Source organism: Hyla sarda, chromosome 4 (genome assembly GCF_029499605.1).
Source record: "Hyla sarda isolate aHylSar1 chromosome 4, aHylSar1.hap1, whole genome shotgun sequence".
Classification (NCBI taxonomy): domain Eukaryota; kingdom Metazoa; phylum Chordata; class Amphibia; order Anura; family Hylidae; genus Hyla; species Hyla sarda.
Genome location: NC_079192.1, coordinates 412,089,674 through 412,111,441, shown reverse-complemented (window position 1 = coordinate 412,111,441; position 21,768 = coordinate 412,089,674). Strand labels below are relative to the sequence as shown.

General features: G+C 45.4%; 1 protein-coding gene and 1 long non-coding RNA gene across 2 annotated transcripts in view; one reads left to right on the top strand and one right to left on the bottom strand.

Moving 5' to 3' along the window:
- Nucleotides 1–14,753, bottom strand: part of LOC130267667 (uncharacterized) — a 57,778-nt gene extending 43,025 nt beyond the window's left edge. Inside the window, exon 1 of the long non-coding RNA XR_008843238.1 lies at nucleotides 14,596–14,753. This is a non-coding gene — a long non-coding RNA (uncharacterized LOC130267667). The remainder of the gene's footprint in view (nucleotides 1–14,595) is intronic.
- A 145-nt stretch (nucleotides 14,754–14,898) lies between these two features.
- Nucleotides 14,899–21,768, top strand: part of MTPN (myotrophin) — a 44,382-nt gene continuing 37,512 nt past the window's right edge. The window contains exon 1 of the mRNA XM_056517738.1: nucleotides 14,899–15,110. Within this exon, the coding sequence (XP_056373713.1) occupies nucleotides 15,039–15,110 (72 nt within the window). The 5' untranslated portion in view covers nucleotides 14,899–15,038. The remainder of the gene's footprint in view (nucleotides 15,111–21,768) is intronic.

Genomic DNA, 21,768 nt, shown 5'->3' with positions numbered 1-21,768 from the left:
ACGTCAGGTGCGTCGCTGCGCACGGGCGTCACTGCGTAGCGACGTCTATGCAGCGTACTAGGCCGGAGCCTGCCCGGAGTGGAGAAGAGGCCCGCCGGAGAAGAAGGTCAGCCCGGACCGGACCACCCTCCACCCGGAACGCCCCCGGACACTACAGGAACGATGGATGGATGGCCCGGAGCACCATGGCAGGTAGGGGAGAGAAGCAGGTGGGGGCGTCAGCGGCCTATGGCCCTGCAAAAGCCACTGCAGATCATTGATTTAAAGCGCCCGCTTTAAATCAATGATCTGCAGCGGTGTCGCAGGGGGTTAAATAGCCGATAACTTATACCGGAATATCGGTATAAGTTATCGGCTATCGGCCCTAACCTGCACAGATTATCGGTATCGGCCCTAAAAAAACGATATCGGTCGATCCCTAGTCCCCAGTCACCGGCAGGGCCAAGATTCGCCTTGCGGGACATGCGAATCCCGGCCCGTCACTTACCCACATCCACTCCTGCTGCTGCTCCGTCTCAGCCTCGGCGCGTCCCCGTCCCTTAGGGTGCGTGCGCGCCGGAGCTTTGAAATTTAAAGGGCCAGTGCGCCCATAATTAGTAAGTGCACCTGAACACTACATTATAAATCCCTGCACCTCACACACATCCCTGCCGGATGTTCAGTGCTCATTGCCTAAGAGAAAACGTTCCTCAGGGGTTAAAGCAATTAGGGTAAGTAATATCTGCTCATGAACATAAAGAATGCTTAGCAGTTACGCAGACAGGTACAGTGGTGGCACCTGAACCATGTAGTAAAAATGTTCTTAGGCAGAGTTCCCCTTAAGTGCCCTCACGAGCCTACTGCGCCACAAGGCTTGGAACTGTGTTGACAGATTCAGTCTTCAAAGTCTTGTTATCTGCAAAGTTCCATCTTCAGTTTCATTAGTTTTCTAAGTTTGTTCTCACCTCTCACAGAATTTCATCTGCTTCTTATAATCGTTTTTCACCCACCTTTTCGTTCTCTAAAGACTTGTTGTGATCTTAAAAGTCATCTGCAATTTCAAAAGGTACTTCAAATATATTAGTGTGTTTTCTAATGTCTCTCATCTGTAAAATACCCAAGAAATAAAAGTCGAATTAATAAAAAGCTAGTAAGAAAAACTCTGTCAGGAAAGTACAAAGTCCCATGAGCACCCCGATCTCCACGGTCCTCTTTGTGTGACAGAACCTATTTGCTTGAAGTAAATATCGACCCCTCCCCCTTCACTGAACCGATCTAGAGATTAAGGCACCTACGGGGAGGCATCAAGGCTTGTAGGTTCAATTTCTTTTAAATCTGATTTCGGCAGGATCAGGTAACATTTTAATGTGTAAGGTGGTGCCCTGAAAGAAGGATCAAGCAGCTGAATTTCAACATGCCCAAATCTTTAGTTCTTAAAGGGAACAACTCTGGTAGCATTTTATTTCATTATTGCACAAGCATGCTTGATCGAACCGTGTGTGTATATGTGGGCACAGGAATAGAGGGATAACTCTTGGCTAAATGAGTATTTAGGTGATGGATTTAGCGGATTTAGTCTTATGGCATATTCACTTGATATGACACCAAAGTCATTCGTAGAATAACTCAAATGGTCACTACGTTCAGCCTCAGAGAGTACCAGGTGCTGCTAGAGGGTACCAGGTCGTTTTCCAGGCATGGTCCCGATGTGGGTAGCGTGTGAGCTAATGGACCAGGTGGCATGGGTGCATGGCAATGGGGGTTTAGGCAATAAGGCAAAGTCAGAAGTCTGGTTAGAACCCTGGAAAGTCATTATGGTTCATAGGAGTTGGGCAGAGATGGAGTCTTTAACAAGCAAGGGGGTCGAGGCAGGTGGCTCAGGTCAACAATCCAGCTCAGTATCAGGAGAGCATATATGGTAAAGGACAGATCTGACTGAGATTGAATCAGGAAGACATGTACATTCTGCGTCCTTCTTCAGGGGGACACTGGGGTATGAAGCGGGACATGGTGGTAGAGGCAAAAGGCTTTAAACCAGTGAGGGTCGATTGATGGCTCAACCCCTAGGGATGAACTGTTACCACTCAGAGAGCCTGTGGAGTCAATGAATGGCCAAACATGCATTGAAAAAGTCCTTTTTTGTTTTTGGTTCACAGGATGTGCACTGTTTACAAATACCACCCTTAGTAATGTGCACTTGCATCTGGGGCTGGTCGCACGCTGACAGAAGGAGAGGCAGGAAGAAATATAGAGCCGGGCCCGGGAATGTCACTGAACAGCAGGGAGTCCCTGACCATTTATTATGGCGCAGCAGTGCCGAGGATGGACATTCCCGGGCCCGCCTCTCATTCTTCCACTTCATAGCATGCCCCAGCAGTAAGTAAAGTAAAAGAGATATAAGTGATGGGCACGCAGGGATAGAGGGATGGTCGGGGTCACACACCTCTGGTGCTATTTGCTCTGTGGCACATCTACATCTTTACTAATGTGCCACGGCACACCGGTTGAAAAACGCTGGTGTATAGCTTAGATATTCCCCGGAAGACAGAAATTTAAATTCTACATGTCCGATTCTTCTTTCCCTCTATATGATGTGTCAGAGGACAGTCGGAACACATCTATATATAATGTAGGTGTATCTAGGCAGCAAAGTTTCTCCTGTTCCTGCACTGCTACCGGTATTAGGGAGCTCAGGTCCCTGCTGCGCTTTGTTTCTGGGTTCGGGACATTATGTCACAGGCCTGCCCAGCCAATAAGTCGCCACAGCAATGTCCCGCCTGTCTGGGTTCGGGGGAATGATGTCACAGGCCTGCTCAGCCAATCAGTGGCCACAGCAATGTCCTACCTGTGACATCACATCCCCGAACTCGGAAGCGCCACACAGTAGTGACCAGAGCAACTTAATACCAGCAGCAGTGCAGGAGCGACGAAGGGAATTGTGTGGAATTTTTAACAACAATAATAACCCCTGTAAGGGGAATGCGTCATCAGAAAATGACTTATTGTTTAAATTAAGTTTTTATATTAAGCATAATTTTTAAGAATTTCTGCAATGTTTTTTTTTTATTTTTTATTCTCCTACCTATATTTGAAAATAATTTGGAAATCTTGCAGTTTCCATTCTGGCCACTAGGTCTAAAACAAAAAGACTTCCGGTTCTGTACAGATCACTTGCTCCTTATTAGAGTTATACAGAATAGCTGTTGCTCCCAGCTGAGCCTCCCCCTGCCTCTAGTATGACCTTTCCCAAGGTCACCAACAACACCCAGACACCTTTCCTATTCATATCAACGGGACATGAGAACAAAAGGATTGAGCAGTTAAAATCCAACATGCCTGATCTTCTTTCCACCATCATCATCTGTCGGGGAGAGTCGGGAGACCCCATATATATTGGACAATCTGCCGGTTCTGCTGAAGTAGTCAGGTTTGGATGACTTTTCTCTAATGTATATGGAGGCTATTAGAAAATAATTTTTTTTCTTCTATTTTTCTTTTCTGATTTATTTCTAGGCATAATTCCCTTTCAAGCTCTTCATGACCTGAATGTGCCTTTATAGAAATGGCATCAGTGTGTCTGTCGCTCCATCGCGTACTCTTCCAAACAGCGGCATAGATAAGTGATATAAGCTGCTGGATGCCGACTCTTTTTGATACTTGAATGTCTTGAATGTAAACTAGTTTGTATTCTGAGGAATCTGCAGTTGGCATTCATTATTACTAGGTCCCTCTGACACCAGGAGCCTATCGCCGCAATCTTTGTCTCTGAGAGTACGCACGATTCAAGGTCAACTCCGGAGCCGTCACTGCTCAATGACTGTATCCCGGCCACTTTTATACAAAAACTGGAGAAAGCTCTGTAATTGACTTGTCGCCGCAGACTCACTGTTTCCACTTTACTTCTCTAATTTATCTGGGAGTCTTGCAATACTGTAGACAGAGCAGGAGATCAAAGGTAGTCGGAGGAAGTGAATTGCCTTTGAGAAAGGACACACTTTATTTATTTAAAGGGAAAGGACTCTATAAAATAAATCTCATTGCATTGGGACTCATTAAAGTGCTAACCTTACTACGTAGCACCCAAATAAGCCTGGACTAACCAGCAGAGAGTACATAATACACTGCCCAAGTGACTGGTGATGCTCGGTTGGATGGGCTCATCAGACAACCAGGAGAATCTCCAGTGGGTCCGGATAGGCTAAAATTGCTACAGGACCCATAGGCTAGTGAGGGCAAATTACCTATCATTTTTTTTTTTTGGGGGGGGGGGAACCATCCATTGGTCAATGTTCAAGTAGAAAAGTTATGCTAGCCGTATATAAGATTGATGTCGGCCAATGGCTATCTCTCCTGATCTCCACATACTGTACATATGAACGCCCGGCATGTTTGAGCAGTCATGTATTCTGAAAGGAGATAGGAGGGGTAAGTGGTGTAAGACCCCTGTGATAACAGCTTATCTCACCAGGAATAAAAGGATCAGGTACTTGGCATTAAAGGGGTAGTCCAGGAAAAAAACTTTTTTTATATATATATATCAACTGTCTCCAGATTTGTAAATTACTTCTATTAAAAAATCTTAATCCTTTCAATAATTATCAGCTGCTGAAGTTGAATTGTTGTTTTCTGTCTGGAAACAGTGCTCTCTGCTGACATCTCTGCTTGTCTCGGGAACTGCACAGAGTAGAAGAGGTTTGCTATGGGGATTTGCTTCTAAACTGGGCGGTTCCTGAGACACGTGTCATCAGAGAGAACTTAGACAGAAAAGAACAACTCAACTTCAGCAGCTCATAAGTACTGAAAGGATTAAGATTTTTTAATAGAAGTAATTTACAAATCTGTTTAACTTTCTGGAGACAGTTGATTTAAAAAAAAAAGTTTTTTCCTGGATAACCCCTTTAAACATGCTTGATCTTTCTCTTTCCCGACATTATTTCGACTACAGTCGCTAGACCCACTTACACATTAGACAGTCAGCCGGGCCATCCTAGATCGATCAGGGTTCAGCTGACCAGTTGATCCAAATGCATGGATCTGTACATGGAAAATCCACAGACGATTACAGTACCAGCCACAAATTTTTGAGTGGGTTCAGCTTACTGTATACGGTATATGGGGCCCTCCCAATGATGATGTCGGTGGAAAGATGGAGAGAAGGGTCGGGAATGCTGGATTTTTGCTGCCCGACTCTTTTGTTTTGGGAAGGATAAGCTGGCACCAGAGCTTCCTGGCCACCCTTACCCCTTCCCTCCCCAAAGACAGAGCATATACGTTTGGCTGTCCCGAAATTGAATGTGTATAGAGAGGCCAAGAGAGATAACTGTCGGCTGCTTGTACTACACTCCCATCCTGGTTTGACCCTTGTTTGTCTTGACTTTGATTCTAGTTCTGTTTGCTTACAGCGCTGCCATCTTGGTTCTACTCTCTGGCTTTTCCTTGGTTTACCCCTAGTCTGCTAGTTTGGTACCTATTTTACCCTTGTGTTGCTGACCTGGCTTTTCTGACTTTCCTGATGCCCCACACACTTACAATAGCTCAGTGTTGGGACAGTCAACTAGTTGTACTATGCTTTCCTCTGGTTTGACCCTCGCTTGTTTTGACTCCAATTGTAGTTCTGTTTGTTTACGGCGCTGCCATCTTGGTTTTACTTTCTGGCTTTTCTTGGTTTACCCCAGTCTGCTAATTTGCTACCTTCTCGGGCATTGCGTACCTTGCATGTCTGACTTTCCTGGTGCCCCATGCACTTACAATAGCTGTCGCCCAGTTGTACTATGCTTTCCTCCTGGTTTGACCGTTGCCTATCTTGTCTTGTCTGTCGATTCTTGTTTACCGCGCTGCCATCTTGGTTCTACTTTCTGGCTTTTACTTTCTTTTACCCCTAATCTGCTAACTTGGTACCTACTCTCCCCGTGCATTGCTGACCTGGTTTTGTCTGACTGCCCTGATAACCTGTGCACTTACAGTAGCTAAGTGCAGGGACCGTCGCCCAGTTGGGGCCCGCCATTTAGGGCACACTGTCCAAGAAGGTAGGGACAGCAATTTATTATTATTTTTATACATTATATTGTAAATTAAAATAAGGGTGTTATTTATAAGAACAAGCTCCATATGTCTTTTATGTCTCCTCCACCCGTTGCAAAACTACAACTCCCAGAATGCCCGGACAGCCATTGGCTGTCCGGGCATGCTGGGAGTTGTAGTTTTGCAACACAATAGTTGGGGGAACACTGCCATAAGGGGCTAAATTTGCATTCTGAATAAGGGAACTAGAAATTTGTGAAGTTAAATTGTCCCGTCCATGGCCATATTTTACCTGCTTTATATTCTCGCTATAAGTCAGTTTTTAGCGCTGAAGCGTGACCCGATCTCCGCACACATCAGGCCCCATCGACTTCTTATTTTATGGAGTGTGACCGCTCAGAAAGTTCTTACACAAATCGACAGATTTGCTCAATAGCTAACAGTTTACCCAAAGTAATAATCCGGCAAAATGGATTCAGCGGAGACTGTTATCCTAACTACATGCGAGGGATTGCGATAACTGGGACGGATGCTTTCTGCTCGCTCAGAGCTGCTGCCAGTTGTCTGAACCTGCAGAGACCATTGCAATTATTTTAATAAGGAAAAGAACTAATGGCCGGATTTGGGGGGGGGGGGGGGGGTTCTAATTCTAAAGAAAAGCTGATAATATACAAAAATAGAAATAATACATTTTCAAATTGGTGAAGCGGCTGATAAGAGGTCTTTGCTTTTCATGGAAAAAGTTGCATTTTTATATGCTTTGCTTATGAGTCTATGAGACTTAAAAACTTACTTTTATTTTTATTTTAATATGAGGGAATGCATAAAATGGTTATTCTGGCATAAAATGGTAACCCATGGAGGTCTGGATATGGAGTCACACTCAAAATCACAGTGGAAAACCCCACTACAGGCTGATCCAACTTTATTAATGTCCTTAATACAAGTCCCAATGAGGCTCAGTAGTGTGTGTGGCCTCCACGTGCCCGTATGACCTCCCTACAACGCCTGGGCATGCTCCTGATGAGGTGGGGGATGGTCTCCTGAGGGATGTCCTCCCAGACCTGGACTAAAGCATCCACCAACTCCTGGACAGTCTGTGGTGGATGGAGCAAGACATGATGTCCCAGATGTACTCAAAAGGTCTGGGGAACGGGCGGCCAGTCCATAGCATCAATGCCTTCCTCTTGCAGGAACTGCTGACACACTCCAGCCACATGAGGTCTAGCATTGTCCTGCATAGGAGGAACCCAGGGCCAACAGCACCAGCATATGGTCTCACAAGGCGTCTAAGGATCTCATCTCGGTACCTAATGGAAATCAGGCTACCTCTGGCAAGCACATGGAGGGCCAAAGAAATGCCACCCCACACCATTACTGACCCACCGCCAAAACAGTCATACTGGAGGATGTTGAAGGCAGCAGAACGCTCTCCACAGCGTCTCCAGACTCTGTAACATTTGTCACATGTGCTCAGTGTGAACCTGCTTTCATCTGTGAGGAATACAGGACGCCAGTGGTGAATTTGCCAATGTTGATGTTCTCTGACCAATGCCAAACGTCCTGCACGGTGTTGGGCTGTAAGCACAACCCCCACCTGTGGATATTGGGCCCTCATACCACCCTGTTTCTGACCGTTTGAGTGGACACATGCACATTTGTGGCCTGCTGGAGGTCATTTTGCAGGGCTCTGGCAGTGCTCCTCCTTCTCCTCCTTGCATAAAGGTGGAGGTAGCAGTCCTGCTGCTGGGTTGTTGCCCTCCTACGGCCTCATCCACGTCTCCTGATGTACTGGCCTGTCTCCTGGTAGCGACTCCATGCTCTGGACAATATGCTGACAGACACAGCAAACCTTCTTGCCACAGCTTGCATTGATGTGCCATCCTGGATGAGCTGCACTACCTGAGCCACTTGTGTGGGTTGTAGACTCCGTCTCATGCTACCACTAGAGTGAAAGCACCGCCAGCATTCAAAGTGACCAAAACATTAGGCAGGAAGCATAGGAACTGAGAAGTGGTCTGTGGTCACCACCTGCAGATCCACTCCTTTATTGGGGTGACTTACTAATTGCCTATAATTTCCACCTGTTGTCTGTTCCATTTGCACAACAGCAAGTGAAATTGATTGTCAATCAGTGTTCTTCCTGAGTGGACAGTGGGATTTCACAGAAGTGTCATTGACTTGGAGTTACATTGTGTTGTTTAAGTGTTCCCTTTACTTTTTTGAGCAGTGTAAAATTGAGAGATAGATAGATATGAGATAAATAGATAGATATGAGATAGATAGATATGAAAGATAGATGTGAGATAGATAGATATGAGATAGATAGATAGACAGCACATCCGCCAGTTCTCAGTCACAAGTATTAAGGTGCACGCAGTCATAGGAAGCTTGGTTAGGGACCCCAACTTCAATAAAAGTAGGAAAAAAATGCAGCACACAAAGTGTCTTCAGTGCAAAAATAGTGGTGAATTTATTCCATCCTCAGCAAGTAAAAAATGCAACATTTCGGTAATCTCACATAACCATCCCTGAAACAGTTTTTAATGCAGAGGCCCGGATGATGGGGCAAGTGTCACAATGAGTGGTGGTGTCCTTCCGTATCCCCCTCTGCATTTTTTCTGGAACCGTCCTTTCTTTCAGGAGTGGGGGAACTGATCTGGAAGGTGCTGGCCTGGGACGATCCCGGCACCTACATTTCCAGTTCCAAGGGAACTCCGGTCTGCTCTTTCCCGGTCGCCAAAGATCAGCGCCTAGAAAACTTCCTCCTGGAATTGAAGGAATGTCCCTGTGTTGCCAGCGTACTGGGCAACACAAAAGAGTTGTACATGGCAACCTGTTGTTCTATGGTGTTATATGGCTTGAGGACTTCATCAGAGAGATCAACTCCCCCATATACTGATAGTATGACACAATACAATCAGGCTTGAGGACTGGTGTTGCGGTACCTCGCACAGGGACAGGGGTTATGTCGTTACCATAATTTGTGGTCAGAATTAGCCTCTTGTCCTTATACCTGACCAGCAACAGGTTTTCACTGGTAAAGGCACAGGTCTCACCCCTGGGGATTGGTGTCTGAAAGGGATAGGTAGGGAGACCTCTTTAATTCCTCCACACCATCCCACAAGCAACCGTGGGTCTGGCGGCAAGGGATGTGAAAAGAGGGATACTGGTATATAAGTTGTCCACGTAAAGGTGGTAACCCTTATCCAGCAGTGGGTGCAAAAGGTCCCACACGAGTTTCCCGCTAACTCACAGAGTGTGGGGGGGGGGGGGGGCACTCTGGGAGTTCAAGATGGGAATCCCATCCCTCATACACTCTAAACTTGTAAGTCTACCTTGAGGTACTCTTACAGAGTTTATAGAGTCTCCCGCCATACCTCGCCTGCTTAGTGGGGATATATTGTGGAAGATGAGTCTCCCCTTAAAGTGTGCAATATGTTTGTAGAAAAAGTAGATTGCACTCACCCAATGGAGATGGAAAACGTCTTCTTTATTAGATGATCACTTTATAACATACTGAAGAGATGCGGTCAGCGTTAGCTGACTGACCGGCTGAAGCGAGGCAGCGCTCCTTTCGCGGTTCAGCCCACCACAGCTCCACCCCCTCGTGCTGTCATGCCCTGCCCCCTCAATGCAAGTCTATGGGAGGGGGTGTGATGGCCGCCACGCCCTCTCCCATAGACTTGCATTGAGGGGGTTGGGTGTGACGTCACGAGGGGGGGGGGCGGAGCCGTGACATCAAGATACTCCGTCCCCTGCATTGCCCGTCATCAGCCACGGAGCGATCCTCGCTCTGTGCAGCTGAGAAACGGGGGTGCTGCAGGAGAGATCGCGGGTCCCCAGCGGCGGGACCCCCACAATCAGACATCTAGGGGCGGAGTACCCCATTGTCTAGGGGTGGAGTACCCCATTAAGAACATATCCCCTATCTGTTTTTTGGATGTCTGACCGCTGAGACCCCCCCCCATGATCTCCAGAACTGGCCCCAGGTGTGTCGGCATGCATTGTTTATGGGAGTGCTAAAGATACCAAAGTACATGTACCCTTTAACATCCAGGAGTTTTCTTAGCCCCCAGGAGTTTTCTTAGCCCCCCGGTGCCACATAAAAGGTTGGTGCATAAAATGAGAATGCTCTGACTGGGGGAAAATATGTGCAAGTGGGTAAGTAACTGGCTTTGTGATAGGAAACGGAGGGTTGCTATTAATGGCACTTATTCTGATTGGGTGACTGTTACTAGTGGGGACCACAGGGGTCCGTCTTGGGTCCTGTTCTGTTTAATATATTTATTACTGACCTTGCAGAGGGGTTGAATAGTAAAGTAGCAATCTTTGCAGATGATACTAAACTCTGTAAAGCGGTAAACACTATAGAGGACAGTGCACTGTGTATAGTAGATAACACAATAGAGGACAGTGCACTGTTACAAATGGATCTGGATAGGTTGGAGGTTTGGGCTTGGAAGTGGCAGATGAGGTCCAACACAGATAAATGTAAGGTAATGCACATGGGGAGGAAAATCCGGGCTGGGATTGTGTATTAAATGGGAGAACACTTGGGACGACTAACGTGGAAAAGGACTTGGGAGTCTTAGTTAAAAGTAAATTTAGCTGTAGTGACCAGTGTCAGGCAGCTGCTGCCAAGGCAAATTAAATCATGGGGTGCATCAATAGGGGCATAGATGCCCACAACAAGGAAATAATTCTACCGCTGTACAAATCACTAGTTAGACCACACATAGAAAACTGTGTACAGTACTGGTCAGACCACACATATAATGCTGTGTACAGTACTGGTCATACCACACATAGAATACTGTGTACAGTACTGGTCAGACCACACATAGAATACTGTGTACAGTACTGGGCAGACCACACATAGAATACTGTGTACAGTACTGGTCAGACCACACATAGAATACTGTGTACAGTACTAGTCAGACCACACATAGAATACTGAGTACAGTACTGGTCAGACCACACATAGAATACTGTGTACAGTACTGGTCATACCACACATAGAATACTGTGTACAGTACTGGTCAGACCACACATGGAATACTGTGCACAATACTGGTCAGACCACACATAGAATACTGTGTACAGTACTGGTCAGAACACACATAGAATACTGTGTACAGTACTGGGCAGACCACACATAGAATACTGTGTACAGTACTGGTCATACCACACATAGAATACTGTGTACAGTACTGGTCAGACCACACATAGAATACTGTGTACAGTACTGGTCAGACCACACATAGAATACTGTGTACAGTACTGGTAAGACCACATATAGAATACTGTGTACAGTACTGGTCATACCACACATAGAATACTGTGTACAGTACTGGTCATACCACACATAGAATACTGTGTACAGTACTGGTCAGACCACACATAGAATACTGTGTACAGTACTGGTCATACCACACATAGAATACTGTGTACAGTACTGGTCAGACCACACATGGAATACTGTGTACAGTACTGGGCAGACCACACATAGAATACTGTGTACAGTACTGGTCAGACCACACATGGAATACTGTGTACAGTACTGGGCAGACCACACATAGAATACTGTGTACAGTACTGGTCAGACCACACATGGAATACTGTGTACAGTACTGGTAAGACCACACATAGAATACTGTGTACAGTACTGGTCATACCACACATAGAATACTGTGTACAATACTGGTCAGACCACACATAGAATACTGTGTACAGTACTGGTCAGACCACACATAGAATACTGTGTACAGTACTGGTCAGACCACACATGGAATACTGTGTAAAGACGGTCAACCAGGGTAATACGGGGAATGGGAGGACTACAGTACCCAGAAAGATTATCAGAATTAGGGTTATTTAGTTTAGAACAAAGAAGGCTTAGAGGAGACCTAATAACTATGTATAAATATATCAGGGGACAGTACAGAGATCTCTCCATGATCTATTTATACCCCGGACTGTATCTATAACAAGGGGGCATCCTCTACGACTAGAGGAAAGAAGGTTTCTACACCAGCACAGACGGGGGTTCTTTACTGTAAGAGCAGTGAGACTGTGGAATTCTCTGCCAGATGAGGTGGTCATGGGGAACTCTGTAAAAGAATATAAAAGGGGGTCAGAATGCATTTTGGGAGAATAATAACATCGCTGGTTATGGATTCTAGGGATCCAGGGATTTATTCTGATGCCATATTTGGAGTCGAGAAGGAATTTTACCTCTAGATCAACTCAGTAGGGACTCATTAGGGATATAGGTTGAACTTGATGGTCTCCGGTCTTTTTTCAACCTTATGAACTCTGTTACTATGTTACAGTTATGGAGGATGGAGTCAATCGCAGGTGATCACACACCATGACCACCGTAACATAAATGTATATTGAGATGTGGAAAAGGGACCCTCTTTCCCAACCCGGGTGTCTCCAGCTGTTGCAAAACTACAACTCCCAGCATGGCCGAGGCTTTCCGAGCATGCTGGGTGTTGTAGTTTTGCAACAGCTGAAGGCACTCTGGTTTTGAAACACGGTGTATAGGCATGCTGAGAGTTGTAGTTCTGCAAAGCCGAGAGCCACTGATTTGGGAAACAATATTTATGTATCAAGGCATGCTTAGATTTTTAGTTTTGCACAGCTGGGGTCTGGGGTAAACACTAAATTATCTGTTAGTGCATGCTGAGAGTTGTAGTTCTTCACATCTGGAGAATCATTGGTTGGGGAAACTCTTACAGTTCCTGTATACATTTTCAATTTTAAAACCGTATGCATTGACTCTCCATTGAAAACGGCACGCCAAAAGATGCATTAGGCTGTGTCCGTTTTGCATCTTGTACGGCTTTGTGAGTTTTTTTCCGTACCCAAAAACATAGCCTACCGCGGTTTTTGTAACATGGGAGTCAATGGGAACCGTACAGAACCAAATGTGCGTACGGTTCCATCTGGTTTTCACCATACAGTTTTTGACTTTGCACAGTTTTAGGACATCATCAGGCGTCAGCCGCAACTCCGTCCTCCCTTCTTTGTCATCCTAAAGTGTCTCATCCGAAACTCCGTCATCCCTCAGACGAAAAACTTTCCTGCCGTGTAGCAGAGCTGAGTCAGTGTCGGCTCTCCGCTGTAAGGGGTTCTGCTGTACACGCTATTCAATGTCGGCTCTGCTATACAGACTCTGTAGCACATGTAGTGTCTGTAGTATACAGATACTACAGTTTCACAGTTTTGACCCTGCTATACATGCTGTGCAGCGTCGGCTCTGCTATGCGGCAGGAAGTTGCGTCTGAGGGAGAATCGTCTGAGGCATGACGGCGTTTTGGACGAGGGAGTTTCGGATGAGGGATGAGGGAGTTTCGGATGAGGGAGTTGTGGCTGAAGGATGATGGCGATTGGTGTGAGGGAGGAGGCGGAACGCTGTTTCACCTGATGGAGGACGGAGTTGCGGCTGACGACAATTGGTCAGAGGGAGAAGGCGGGACGCCGTTTCACCTGACGGAGGATGGAGTTAGGGCTGACGACTGATGATGTCCTAAAATGGACAACGTACAAGTGAAACTTTATTCATAATGGAATGAAAAGTTAAAAACATACAGTGCTCCCTCAATATACGATGGTAATCTGTTCCAAACGGACCATCGTTTGTTGAAACCATCGTATGTTGAGGGATCCGTGCAATGTAAAGTATAGGACAGTGGTCTACAACCTGCGGACCTCCAGATGTTGCAAAACTACAACACCCAGCATGCCCGGACAGCCAACGGCTGTCCGGGCATGCTGGTAGTTGTAGTTTTGAAACATCTGGAGGTCCGCAGGTTGAAGACCACTGGTATTAGAAGTTATACTCACGTGTTCCCGCCGCTCCGGACCGTCACCGCTCGTCACCGCTGCCCTGGATGTCACCGTCCATCGCTGTTGTCAAGTCCCCGAGGTGTCCCCGACGCTCCGGCAAGGTCTCTGCTTCTCCGGCATCCGTGCTCTCCGTCGCCGCCAACACGTCGCTACACACGCGGCTCCTATTGGATGACGGGACGGCGTGCGTAGCGACGTGATGACGACGATGGAGAGCGCCGACGATGCAGGGGATCCTGAAGAGGACGCGCCGGAGCCCCGAGGACAGGTAAGTGATCGTCAGCGGACCACACGGGGCACCATAAACGTCTATCCAGTGTCAGCTGAAGCAGTCTGCGCTGCCGGATAGCCGTTTATGCGATGGCCCCGACATACAAAAGCATCGCATGTTGATGCTGCCTTCAACATGCGATGGACTCTGAGAGACCATCGTATGCTGAAATGATCGTATATCGGGGCCGTCGGGGGGGGGGGGGGGGGGTCACTGTATACTTTTTTTTCCTAAAAACTGATGCAACCGGACATAAATTTTAAGCCGTATACGGTTTGAAAAATTTACACACGTTTTGATACAGCTTAGTCAGGTTTTGAGGAATCCGTTTTTTTTCCCATCAAAAACCTGATACAGGAACTGTATTGCAAAAACGTGGTGTGAACCCAGCCTTATCTGTCAAGGCATGCTGAGAGTTGTAGTTCTGCACAGCCGGATAGTCACTGGTTGTGGAAACATCGACTTACCTGTCAAGGCATGCTGAGAGTTGTAGTTCTGCACATCCGGAGCGCCACTAATTGAGGGGAACACTGATTTCTACAGGAAATTTCTTTCAGCCTCTAGGTGTAAACAAGAATGTTTCCTGCGGAGATCTTGAAAATAGTGGGGGGGAAAAAACTGAAAATACAAAGTAAAAATTTGGAAAACGTAACTAGATATCACAACTGCGCATGCGCCATCCCCAAGCTCCCGGGCAGTTGCTAGGAGACGCGTTGGCGAGGCTGACTGGCGGTCACGTGAAGCCGTGCGTGGTGACGTCGTGACGCAGCGGAGAAGGCGGGGGCTGAGCGGTCCTGTGTGTGTGGGAAGTGGATAGATAGGAGGCCCCGGAGGCTGCTGTCACTGCCAGGCCGCACTGTGCGTCTTCTCTTCGTTACCGCAGCCGCTTGTCCTTCTTTCACCGTCAGCCATGAGTGACAAGGAACTGATGTGGGCGCTGAAGAACGGAGACATGGACGTGGTGAAGGACTTCATTTCCGGGGTGAGTCCCGCGCGCTCCCCCCATCCCCCTCCTTGTTGTGGCTATAAAACTATGGCAGGTCACGTGATGTAACTTTTATATCAACCTGTGCAATTTTTTATATTTCTTTTACTTGCTATTTATGTTATAAATAAGAATTTGGAGGTGTCACATGACCTGGATAGCCCCGCCTATTTTGCACTTTTCAGTAACACATGGCAGCTCGCTTGCAGAAGTGGCGCCACCTGTATCCTCAGGCTGTGTGTGGAATTGCAGCTCTCTACTGTTTGCTTCTTCAGGGCTGAGCTGCCATATCAAACGCAACCCATGGGCGGCCATGTTTTTTCTTGTCCTGGACAGCCCCTTTAAGGGGGGAGGGGTCTTTCCTCCTTCCGTCCTGAGGCTCTCCAGGTGATGCAGAACTACAACTCTCAGCATGTTCTGACAAATCAGTGTCCCCCTAGCCCAGTGTTTCCTAACCAGGGTGCCTTCGGCTGTCTGGGCTTGTTGGGGCTTGTAGTTTGGCAACAGCTGGAGGCACCCTGGTTGGGAAACCCTGCCCTAACCTGTGTCTACCTGTCTATTGCAGGACTACAACTCTCAGCATGACCCGACAGATAGGAGGATAGCTCTCCTGCCTTCACCTGTCAGGGCATGCTGGGAGTTGTAGCTCTTCAACAGCCGGAGAGCAACTGGTTTGACCTTTTTTTATGGAGCTTCCCTTTAAAGGGATAGTCCAGTGGTGACAAACTTATCCCTTATCCTAAGGATAGGGGATAAGTTTGAGATCGCGGGGGGTCCGACCGCTGGAGCCCCCTGCGATCTCTCTGTACGGGGCCCCGGCTCTCCGGCCAGATAGCGGGTGTCGACCTCCGCACGAAGCGGCGGCCGACACGCCCCCTCAATACATCGCTATGGCAGAGCCGGAGATTGCGCTTCGGCTCTGCCATAAAGTTGTATTGAGGGGGCGTGTAGGCCGCTGCTTCGTGCGGAGGTCGACACACCCCCTTCCCGCGGGCTGTCGGGGCTCCGTACAGGAGATCGCAGGGGGGCCCAGCGGTCGGACCCCCCGCGATCTCAAACTTATCCCCTATCCTTAGGATAGGGGATAAGTTGTTCACCACTGGACTACCCCTTTAAGGGTTAGGTTCACACGTACAGGATCCTGCACAGATTTGATGCGCAGGATTTGTAACTGCCGATTAGAAGCTGTGCTCAGTCATTCAGTTTACATTGAAATCTGCAGCATCAAATCCTGTGCATCAAATCTGCGTACGTGTGAACATACCCTTAAAGGGGATTATCCAGGAATCGAAAAAAAAACAAAAAGCTTCTTTCTTCCAGAAACAGCGCCACCCTGTCCTCAGGTTTTGTGTGGTATTACAACCCACCACCGTTCACTTTAATGGAGTTCAGCTGCAATGCCACACACAACCTGAGGACAAAGGTGACGCTATTTCTGGAAGAAATCAGCTTTGTTCTTCTAATTCTGAATATATTCCCTTTAATGGGATATTCCAGCCCCTAGAACAATATCCCCTATGCATAGGATAGGGAATGAGTGTGTGTTTTTTCCTCCTTACCTTTTAAAAATCATAACCCTTTCAATTTGTACCTTAAAATCCATATGAGGGCTTATTTTTTGCGCCACCAATTCTACCTTGCTGTGACATCAGTCATTTTTACCCCAAAAATCTATGGCGAAAGAGAAAAAAGTAATTGTGCGACAAAATTTTAGAAAAAAATGCCATTTTGTAACACTTGGGGTCTTCCGTTTCTACGTAATACATTTTTCGGTAAAAATGACACCTTATCATTATTCTGTAGGTCCATACGATTATAATGATCCCCTACTTATATAGGTGATTTTGTCGCACTTCTGGAAAAAATCATAACTACATGCAGGAAGATTTATACGTTAAAAATTTTTCATCTTCTGACCCCTATAACTTTTTTTTATTTTAGCGCGTATGGGGCAGTATGAGGGTTCATTTTTTGCGCCGTGATCTGATTTTTTTTTTAGCAGTACCATTTTTGTATTGATCGGACTTTTTGATCGCCTTGTATTCATTTTTTTCATGATATAAAAAGTGACCAAAAAGACGTCATTTTGGACTTTGGAATTTTTTTGCGCGTACGCCATTTACCGCGCGGTTTAATTAATAATATATTTTAATAATTCGAACATTTACGCACGCGGTGATACCACATATGTTTATGTTTATTTTTATATGTTGTTTTTTTTTTTTTTATGGGAAAAGGGGGGTGATTTGGACTTTTATTTGGGAAAGGGTTAAATCACATTTGTTAACTTTTTTTTTTTTTATTATTATTTTTTTTTTGCAGTGTTATAGCTCCCATAGGGGGCTATAACACTGCACACACACTGATCTTATACACTGATCACTGCAAAGCCATAGCTTTGCATTGTTCAGTGTTATCGGCGGTCGATTGCTCAAGCCTGCATCTCAGGCTTGGAGCAATCAATCGGCGAACGGACGCGCCAGAGGAAGGTAAGAGGACCTCCGCTCGTGTCCCAGCTGATCGGGACACCACATTTTCACTACGGTGGTCCCAATCAGCCCCTCTGTGCAACCGGGAAGGTTTTACTTTCGTTTTAGACGCGGCCTTCAACTTTGAATGTCGCGTATAAAGGGTTAATAGAGCGTGGCACCGCGATCGCTGCCGCACACTATTAGCCCTGGGTCCCGGCCTGAGTCACATGCCGCGACCGACTCGATATGACACGGGGTCACCGCGTTTTTTTTTTTAAATGAATTGATGCCAGAAAGTTAAGCAGATTTATAAATGACTTCTATTTAAAAATCTCAATCCTTCCAGTACTTATTAGCAGCTGTATGCTACAGAGCAAATTTTTTTCTTTTTGAATTTCCTTTGTGTCTGACCACAGTGCTCTCTGCTGACATCTCTGTCCATTTTAGGAACTGTCCAGAGCAGCATAGGTTTGCTATGGGGATTTTCTCCTGCTCTGGACAGTTCCTGATATGGGCATCAGGTGTCAGCAGAGAGCACTGTGGACAAGACAAAAAAAAAAATTCAAAAAGAAAAGAATTTCCTCTGTAGCACACAGCTGCTAAAAAGTACAGGAAGGGTAAAGACCTTGTAATAGAAGTCATTTACAAATCTGTTTAACTTTCTGGCACCAGTTGATTTAAAAAAAAAAAAAGTTAAATTTTTTTTTTCCACTGGAGTGCCCCTTTAATGTAGCAGAGTTTGGTGTTAGGAAAATGTCCCGAAGCCCCATAGGAAGATAATGGAGCTAAGCATGCACACTGCCAATCCATTCACTATTACAGTGTTTCCTAACCAGGGTACCTCCAGCTGTTGCAAAACTCCGAACCAAAGCCGGACCAAAGCCGGACTATTAATAGAGCGCAGACCTCCGCAAATATACTTACACATCAATGAGGGAAGCCAGGAGAATTAGGAGTACACAGCGGTGAGAGGTTTCAATGTGACGTAATAAGGATAAGGCCGAGGTCTCCTGCAGTTACATTGTTCCCAACAGCGCACATTAGTATAATTATACAGTGTGAACAGGTTCTATAGCGTTTGACTCATTACAGTAAGAGACCAGACTGTGAGCAGGTGGAGGGTGGAGAAGAGGCTGCTGGGAAGTTCATATAGATTGTTTTATATTATTATTCTACATTAAAAGTTGAGTCACTTTGTACATCAATTATTTATTTGGGGTTATATGCAGTGCGGCACTCACTATTCTGCTGGTGAGGTCACTGTGTACATACATTACATTACTTATCCTGTACTGATCCTGAGTTATATCCTGTATTATACTCCAGAGCTGCACTCACTATTCTGCTGGTGAGATCACTGTGTACATACATTACATTACTTATCCTGTACTGATCCTGAGTTATATCCTGTATTATACTCCCAGAGCTGTACTCACTATTCTGCTGGTGAGGTCACTGTGTACATATATTACATTACTTATCCTGTACTGATCCTGAGTTGTATCCTGTATTATACTCCAGAGCTGTACTCACTATTCTGCTGGTGAGGTCACTGTGTACATACATTACATTACTTATCCTGTACTGATCCTGAGTTATATTCGGCAAAGACATTATTATACTACAGCTCTGGAATATAATACAGGATATAACTCAGGATCAGTACAGGATAAGTAATGTAATGTATGTACACAGTGACCTCACCAGCAGAATAGTGAGTACAGCTCTGGAGTATAATACAGGATATAACTCATGATCAGTACAGGATAAGTAATGTAATGTATGTACACAGTGACCTCACCAGCAGAATAGTGAGTACAGCTCTGGAGTATAATACAAGATATAACTCAGGATCAGTACAGGATCAGTAATGTAATGTATATACATAGTGACCTCACCAGCAGAATAGTGAGTACAGCTCTGGAGTATAATACAGGATATAACTCAGGATCAGTACAGGATAAGTAATGTAATGTATGTACACAGGAACCTCACCAGCAGAATAGTGAGTACAGCTCTGGAGTATAATACAGGATATAACTCAGGATCAGTACAGGATAAGTAATGTAATGTATGTACACAGTGACCTCACCAGCAGAATAGTGAGTACAGCTCTGGAGTATAATACAGGATATAACTCAGGATCAGTACAGGATAAGTAATGTAATGTATGTACACAGGAACCTCACCAGCAGAATAGTGAGTACAGCTCTGGAGTATAATACAGAATATAACTGCTGGTTACATCATGTCCCTGTAATGAGATGCAGGTTGTGTAATCCTACTGGTCAGGACTTGGGAGCTGTGACTGGACGTTCTCCTCAGTAATATATTGTACATTTGTATCCAGTGCTGACAATCCTCTCCGCACCTTCCCATCAATCTCCCTTCTGCTCTGATAGTTTGTTACAATGTATCAGTCCGGAGTCTAGATCGGATAAAATTGTAACAAACCTGCACAGAAGAGTTACATTCAGACACCCAGGAAGCGGAGATCCTAAAAGGGGTATTCCAGGCAAAACCTCTTTTTATATATATCAACTGGCTCCGGAACGTTAAAAAGATTTGTAAATTACTTCTATTAAAAAATCTTAATCCTTCCAATAGTTATTAGCTTCTGAAGTTTTCTGTCTAACTGTACAATGATGTCACGTCCCGGGAGCTGTGCATGATGGGAGAATATCCCCATAGGAACTGCACAGCTCCCGGGACGTGAGTCATCAGAGAGCAGTTAGACATAAAACAACAACTCAACTTCAGAAGCTAATAACTATTGGAAGGATTAAGATTTTTTAATAGAAGTAATTTACAAATCTGTTTAACTTTCCGGAGCCAGTTGATATATAAAAAAAAGTTTTGGCCTGGAATACTCCTTTAATAAAAAAAAAAAAAAAAAAGTTTCAGAACTTCTTATCTAATGGTTTAAGTTTATTTGCCTAAAATCGAAGAATTTTTATAGACTATAATGAACGTCAATGTTGTCGCTCTACAGGTGCGTCACGTCACATGACTTGTCTTTTGCCATGAATCTAGCTCAGTCATGACCTCACGATAATTTACATTTGGATTATTCGTAACGCCTCTATTTTTAGCGGGATCTGTCAGAGCCGGTTAATATATGGCATCTGGCACTGATGTGTAATAGTCTTTAGACTTTTAGTGGGTGACGGTCACGAGTTACTGCAACTGCGGCGTCTTTCTTTAGAGCATAACGTTGCATGACGGTGCTGGTATAGTTACGTGACGCTTGTTACGTTCAATAAAGCACTTAAAGTCATGGCCGTCAATGTTGGCACCCCTGAAATTTTTCTAGAAAATGAAGTATTGAAAATTTGGTAAATTAACATGCTATACACATGTTTATTCCCTTTGTGTGTATTGGAACTAACCAAAAAATCAGGAAAAAATGCAAATTGGACATAATGTCACCAAACTCCAAAAATGGGCTGAACAAAATTATTGGCTCCCTTAACTTAATATTTGGTTGTGCACCCTTTGGAAAAAATAAGTGAAATCAGTGGCTTCCTATAACAATCAATAAGCTTCTTACACCTCTCAGCCGGAATGTTGGACCACTCTTTTACAAACTGCTCGCGGTCTCTCTTATTGGAAGGCGCCTTTTCCCAACAGTAATTATAAGATCTCTCCACAGGTGATCAATGGGATTTAGATCTGGACTCATTGCTGACACTTCAGAACTCTCCAGCACTTTGTTGTCATCCATTTCTGGGGCTTTTTGACGTATGTTTGGGGTCATTGTCCTGCTGGAAGACCCAAGATCTCAGACGCAAACCCAGCTTTCTGACACTGGGCTGTACAGTGCGACCCAGAATCCATTGGTAATCCTCAGATTTCATGATGTCTTGTACACATTCAAGACACCCAGTGTAGGGATCGACCGATATCGATTATTATTTTATTTTTTTTAATTTTATTTTTTAGGGCTGATACCGATAATCTGTCACCTTTCAGGCCGATAGCCGATAACTTATACCGTAGTTATCGGCTATTTCAACCCCCCCTGCCCCCCGGCAGAAGCCGTTGCAGATCAATGTTTTAAAGCGGGCGCTTTAAATCAATGAACTGCAGCGGCTTTTGCGGTAACAGAGACCGCCACCGCCCGCTTCTCTCCCCCTGTCTGTCCTGAGTCTAACCACCACAGTTGCCACATCGCCTACCTCCAT